This window comes from Crocuta crocuta, unplaced genomic scaffold (assembly GCF_008692635.1).
Source record: "Crocuta crocuta isolate KB4526 unplaced genomic scaffold, BGI_CrCroc_1.0 C29733980, whole genome shotgun sequence".
NCBI lineage: Eukaryota > Metazoa > Chordata > Mammalia > Carnivora > Hyaenidae > Crocuta > Crocuta crocuta.
In genome coordinates, this window is record NW_027551543.1 from 1 (window position 1) to 6570 (window position 6570).

Genomic DNA, 6570 nt, shown 5'->3' on the forward strand with positions numbered 1-6570 from the left:
ACTTCAGCTCAGGTCATGATCTCACAGGTTGTGAGTTCGAGCCCCGAATCAGTGGACAGTGCAGAGCCTGCTTGGGGTCTTCTCTCTCTCTGCTCCTCCCCTGCTCACTTGCTCGCTCTCTCTCAAAATAAATAAACATTAAAAAAACAGAAACGCCCCTGCGAACACCTGGAGTGAGCACCACTATGAGACTGTGAGTTCGGGGTCATTTCCATCATCTTTGCCCTCTTATGTATTTCAAAATTTTCTAAATGAACACCACTTACTTTGAAATCACATGGCCTATATGACATCTGTTTGTGGAACCTTTACTCAGCGGCCACCCTCCGTGTCCATCCATATCTGCAAGGGAGGTCCCCTTAGTGTCCACTCAGGCTGGGACTTGGGGGCTCAAAGGACAAGGAGGCCAGGGAGTGACGTGGGTGGCCCGGGAACAAGGTGGGGCGGGAGGCCAGGACTGCTGGCCCTTCTCGTGGGTACAGCCTGCTCTGTGGCTCCAGCTGCCAGGCAGGAATGCCACTGCTGATGTTGTAGGCAGCAAGAAATCAGAGATAAGAATTCTTATATAGAAACTTCCCATTATAAAAATGGAATTTGTTACAAATCTAAACCGTAGAGAGCCGTGAGTTTTCTATCCACCTGCAAACAGAAGCAGGGCACGTTCCCCTCAGCTGTCTGTACTGTCTACACCAAGTCATCGGGCCCAGCAGCTTCAGAAGGGGTGGAAAGGGGCGGTTTTTGAGCAGCCACCTGGGGCCAACAAGGTCCAGGGGGAGGGACAGTCTTTAACCTGTCCGCCTGCATCAGGTCACAGCTGGGGACCTCGGAGCTTGGAAGTCCCCGGGCTTAGGCAGTTCATCACAGTCCAGGCCTCACCAGGCTACTGAGGGAGCAGCGGCTTCTTTTACTTACACCCAGGTGGCTGTTTGGGGGACACTGAAGCGGCGGCAGGGGACTCGCCCGGGAACTGACTCACCAATGTCCTCTGCTGTCTCCAAGTATCCCACACAGAAGAGACCAAGCAGCCCAAGGAGGCTGGAACCAGATTGCTGGAACTGTGTCCAGGCCCTGGAGGCTCCACGGCTCCCAAGAAGAGGCTGCCTTCTGGAGCCGCTCAAGGGCCCTCTGGCCGGTGGCTCTTCCTGTGGATGACCAGCTGGGACTTCCAGTCGAAGCCGCGGCCGCAATCACCACAGAAGTGGCGCCGCTGGCCTGCGTGGCTCTTGCGGTGGATGACCAACTGAGACTTCCAGCTGAAGCAGCGCCCGCAATCCTCACATGCATAGCTTCGGGGGCCTAGGGGTGCACGCCGGGGGTGGCGTGGTGTGCCCGGGTCCCGGGAACCCGGTGGCAGCTTCTGCGCGCCCCCGAGAGCCAGCGCTGGGGCCCGCGCGGCCTGCCCATCTGCGTGCGTCCGGTGGTGGATGACAAACACTGACTTCCAGTCAAAGCCTCGGCCGCACAGCTCACAGGTGTAAGGCTTCCTCCGTGGGGCGCCGGCCTCCAGCCCTGCTCCCGCCGCAGCCCTGGTGGACGTGGAGGCCCCAGATGGGCCCTCCCAGATGACAGGCCTGGGGACCTCGGGTGGCTGGGACTCTGGGCAGTGGGGCGGACCCTCACGGTGGCTTTCACTCTCATCTCCTAGGGAAGGAGAGGTGGCAGCCCCAGGTAGCCCAGCGTCCTTGACATTCCCATCCCCTCCCACCAGGTGTGCGGGGGCAGACAAGCTCCCCCTCCACCAGACAACAGGTGGTTCAGATCGTGTGGAGCGGCACTCACCCGGGCGGAGGCTTCTTTGACCCTCTGTCCCTGGGTGCAGTGCCCCTGGCTCCGACTCAACCCGTGCCTCTGGTAGGGGGGCCGGTAACCCTGCTGGGGTGAGGGACAGTCAGGTAGCATTCCTTGCACAGGGGCCGGTAAGGGGCTCTCGGACATTAGGGGCAGGGGTGGGGGTCCTGACAGATGACAGGGTGTCGCCAGGTAAGGAGGGCAAATGCGAGTGAGTAAGCGGTGGGAGGCGTGCACAGGAAAGGGCCGGGCAGGGAGCCCTACGGCCAGGGTGGTACGCAGGCACCGCAGGAGGGGTTGTGGCTGGTCCTCACCCAGGGAGACCACCGTGCCGTACTTCTCCAGCATCGCATCCCAGTACAGCTCCTTCTGGGACCGGTCCAGGAGCCCCCACTCCTCCTGCCAGGATGCAGCCCATCACCATTAGGGCCCATCCACCCCCCATCCTCTGCCTTGCTCTGCAGGGCCCTACCCTACCCCCGTCCCCTGGCCACAACCTTACTAGTTACCTGGGGAAGGGGCCAGGTAACCTAAGTCTCTTTTGTTTCCTAAGGATGAAGCTGCGAAGGGCGTATGAAGGTTGGGAAACAGGGCAGCGAGGAGCTGTCCTTCAGCTCCCCGGGGGGTTGCTACCAGCACGTGTCGCCCTCAGAAGCCCCACGCCATTCCTAGCTAGCTAGACTGGAGTTGAGGACCCCTGGATGGGTGTTGGGGGAAGCCTGGGTGGGGACAGGTGTGGCTGGCCTCACCCCCTTGCCTTGAACAGTGTGTGATGCCCTGAGACCGAAAGGCCTGGGGACCCAAGAGGACCCAGCCACCTCTCACCAAGCTTCTGGTTACAAAAGTAACAGAGAGCCTCCCTAGGGGAGCTGTCGAGGGCTGCTATCACTCCTAGATGCGTGGGCCTGGCTGTGGAGAGGTCAAGGGCAGGAGGATTCACATTAGGAGGTGCAGCCAAGCATCTCAGGGCTCAGACGATGTACATGGGACAGGTGGGCTGGCTCCTGCCTGTTGCCACAGGGTGAGCTCTAAGAGTTGAAGCAGGACCCTTGTGGGCTTTACCAGGTGATCCTTGCCTCCCCAAATCCCATCGTCTGGGGCTTCGCTGGGGTGGGAAACACTCCTGAGAGACAGGCCACTGCAGGTCCAGAGACAAGGAGGTGGCAGCCACTGCTGGAGTGCGACTGGCTGGAAGTCAGGAGGCTCTGCAGGGTGTGGCCTTCCCACCCGGCTCTTTCCCATTGTGCCATCAGGCTGCGGAGGGCCTGGAGGAGCTTTTTAGCCTCCAAGCACATCTCAACTAGCTCTTCCACTGGGGACGCTCCCCAATGGAATGGCTGAGGAGCCAAGTTGCTGCGAGAGCACAGGACCCCTGCTGTCCACACTCAGCAACCAAGCACTCCAGGTGGTAGGAGCCTCAGTCGAGCTTCCATGCCCAGCTGGCCGCAGCCCGGGGCTGGTTGGTCTTTGAGGAAAGCCCCAGGGAAGAGGTGGCTGCGGGCTATTCTGATCTCAGAATATCCTAGGTATCTCCATTCTGATCTCAGGTGTGCAGGGGAGGCCAGACTGCTGTGTGAAGCTCAGGCTTGCCAGCCAGGGTTCGTCAGCTTGGCCCCTCACCACCTGCATATGAGGGTTGAAATCCCCAGATGCCAGCTTAAGACTCCTGGAAACATCAAAATCCCCATTTCCTTGTGAGTAAGGAAACCAACCCCTACTAATTTCAGTCACTATAAACCAGATTCCACGGCCTGAGGCTCAAATCCTTCCCAGTTTTAGAGACCACCATCCTGTCCCTATCCCCCAGGACCTGCAGGAGAGACCCCGATACCTGCTCACTTCTGGGCAGCAAAGAGCACAAAACCTGTTGGTCAAGGAGCCTGAAAAACGGACAGAGCAGAGTGGCCACCGAAGACACACTCCTCCCACTGGGGACCTGCACCTCCCAGCTGGGGCTGCTCACCTGAATCCTGGGTGGATGGAAGGATGTGGAGGCTGGTTCCCGGTGTCCTGGGTACCCCTCGCGAGACTGGGCTGGATGTGGGGGGCTGGAAGGTGCTAGGAAATGAGGCAGGTGAGGATCAGGTGAGCCAGGGCAGGTGAGCTGGTGTTGGTGCTGCAGCTTCAGCCTTCCTCTGCCAGCAGTCACATGGCAGCCAGGGAGCCAGCCAGTCCTTTCCTCCTGCCTCCTGGGGACCCATCTCTGAAGCCTGCAGTCAGTCCTGAGTCCCAAATGAGGACATTCACATTCCCTCTAGGAAACCCCCAGCCCCAGCACAACCCGTCCTGGGATCCCCATCCTAGCTAGGGATGTCCACGTACCATCCAGGAGCCCCCAGGACCTAATGTGGCTCCCACTCTCACCCATCTCCTGCCCATCAGCATCAGGCTCCTCCTTCACACTGCAGCTGAGCTGGGCAGACCCTTCCATCTGGGTGTCCTGTGGCTCCTCCCCAGAGGTTGCCCTGAGAAGCTCCACTGTCCCTGAAGGGTGGGGTCTCCCCAAGGACTCCTCTATCTTCTGTGCCTCCGGGAGCACCACTTGCTTCAGGACATGGGCTGTGATCTGAGGGGGAGAGGCAAGTCATAGGGGCTCTAATCTTGCTCTGTCCCTCGAATAAGTCAATGCTGGCCACACTCACCCAGCCCAGTAGCTGCCCAGGGTTGTGCTGTAGGCCCTCGACCAGGGCTACTGCCTCCTCAGAGCTGCCTGGCCGCTGGCCCCGCACCCAGGCCTGAATCTCAGGGGGCAGCGTGCCCAGAAACTGCTCCAGCACCAGCAGCTCCAGCATCTGCTCCTTGGAGCATGCCTCCGGCCGCAGCCACTGGCGACACAGTTCTCGCAGCCGGGCCAGGGCCTCACGGGGACCTGCCACCTCCTGGTAGCAGAATCCCCGGAAACGTAGGCGTGCTGCCTCGGGCTCCTCCAGAGTGGCCACGGAGTCCACAGAGGGCAGGCGTGGGGGGCCCAGTGGGGATGGCATTGTTGTACTGGGTGTCTTCTTGTAGCCAACAACGGGGACCTGCAGGAAAGGAGGGGTCAGGGCGCGGCCGAGAGGCCATGGCCACGGTAAGGCAGACAGGCCCAGGCCAGGGGGCTGAGGCTGGTTCAGAGAGGACTCTGGCCACAGGGATGCATCAGGCTGGGAAAACTTCGTGGAGGGAGGAGTCACAGGACCTGGCTGCTGACAGGAACTGAAAGCAGAAGAAAGCCTTGTAGATGAATGCTTGGAGGCAAGTTGTCCACTGGAGTTTCCAGGAAACTGCAGGTGACGATGGTTAAGGGGTAAAAGAAGTCATCACAGGCTTCCAGGCGCTGGCTCTGGAGCCAGGGAAAGTGCCCACCAGAGAAGGGAGGGGAGTGGTCAGTCAGGCGGGATGCCGAGGGACACACACTCCAGGACATCAGGACATGTTGCCTGAAGTGGGACCCTGAGGGGCTGGCTCTAAGTATGAGGCACGTCTGCGTCACAGATCAAGGCAAGGGGTGGACTCTGAGACACCGTGCTCGCTAACCACAGCGAAGTATGAATGACTCAACGCCGCCCGCACCAAGCACGTGAAAGGCAAAACAAAACAAACCACGAGGTGCAGTTGCCTGGAGTTGTAGGCGAACACGGTGTCCTGGCCTTCAAGAGGTTCTGGGTTGAAATATGCCCACCTGAGGGGCCTGTCAGACCAGCTACACCAGGCCTGACTCCCGGGGATCTATCTTCCAAAAGGGAGAGGAGCGAAGAGGTCCTGCCAGAGGACGGGGAACCTGTTGGGGGTGGAAGGGACGGAGCCAAAGCTCGGAGGTGGGGCGCGCCGGGCACGTCGGGAGGGAGTGCAGAGGGGACAGAGCGGCCGGATCCCCAGGTATGGAAAAAGCCGCGCCCAGCCCAGCCAGGCCCGCGCTCACCTCAACCTTGGTGTCCTGGCCGGGAGGCCACTTCCGGTAAGGGGCCCCGCCCCTCCCATCCGCGCGTTGCCATGGCGACTCCCCTGGCCAATCACGCGCCTGCTCGGCAAGCACCGCCCCCTCCCTTCGGACTACGTTTCCCGTGAAACCCAGCAAGCAAGGACGGGCGCGGCCTCCGTCAGCGGATGCTCATTTCCAAAGTCCTCTCAGGACTGAGGAGAGCTGTTCCTCTTAAAGGAATCTAAAGAGTCGCAGAGTTTGGGAGCTCCCTCCCCTCACTGGCGACCGCTCTTCCTTTGCGTCCGAGCCCTAGACTCACCAACAGCCGTGATGGAGGGTACGTTAGAATCCTGCGCATGTGCACAGCGGACCCGGCTTCTATTGGCAAGTGAGGTGAGGGGGGGGAGGAGCGTGACCTTATGGCCATTCAGAGATAGCACCCCACCTCGGCTCCTCCCCAGTCCCCTCTTGAGGCTTCGTTCTTATCGCGGAGCAGTCCTCTTGGTAACCGCTAGAGGACACCCGCCCGCCTCCATCTGTTTCCAAGGCAACGGCCAGAGCGTCGCCCTGTCCTTCTGGGAGGCCGGAAGTGATGGCCTGGGTAGTATAGTTCGGCCGAGATCTGCAGGCGATCCCTGAAGGAAGCAGAGTCCGGCCCATTAAGCTGGCCTGATCTGTCGTCCTTCTCTGCCAAACCCAAGCATGACTGCAGTGAGTCCCCTGCTGGGGTCCTCCATTCGACCTCTGCTGGGGACATGCGGGAACTAGGACCAGGGTGGGCACTCATTTACACACCAAGAAACTGTCCCATGATTTATACCCTCAGAGTCTTAGACGTGCTTCACATGCCAGTACTGCAAAGTGAGGAGTGGTTTTTATCT

General features: G+C 60.1%; 1 protein-coding gene across 2 annotated transcripts; it reads right to left on the reverse strand.

Annotated features, from left to right (window-relative positions):
• Positions 1-292: 292 nt before the first annotated feature.
• LOC144219178 (zinc finger protein 446-like) lies at positions 293-6133 on the reverse strand. 2 transcript variants are annotated; one of them, XM_077749112.1, is made up of 7 exons: positions 6009-6133; positions 4431-4811; positions 4153-4354; positions 3752-3846; positions 2103-2187; positions 1780-1872; positions 293-1641 (listed from the first exon to the last, which is right to left on the reverse strand). In XM_077749112.1, the coding sequence occupies exons 1-7, from the start codon at positions 6114-6116 to the stop codon at positions 1115-1117; spliced, it is 1491 nt and encodes a 496-aa protein (XP_077605238.1). In that variant the 5' UTR covers positions 6117-6133; the 3' UTR covers positions 293-1114. The 2 variants fall into 2 exon arrangements, with proteins under 2 accessions (XP_077605238.1, XP_077605239.1); XM_077749113.1 differs by having other exon boundaries at positions 293-1872; positions 5690-6133.
• Between the last annotated feature and the right edge of the window lie 437 nt (positions 6134-6570).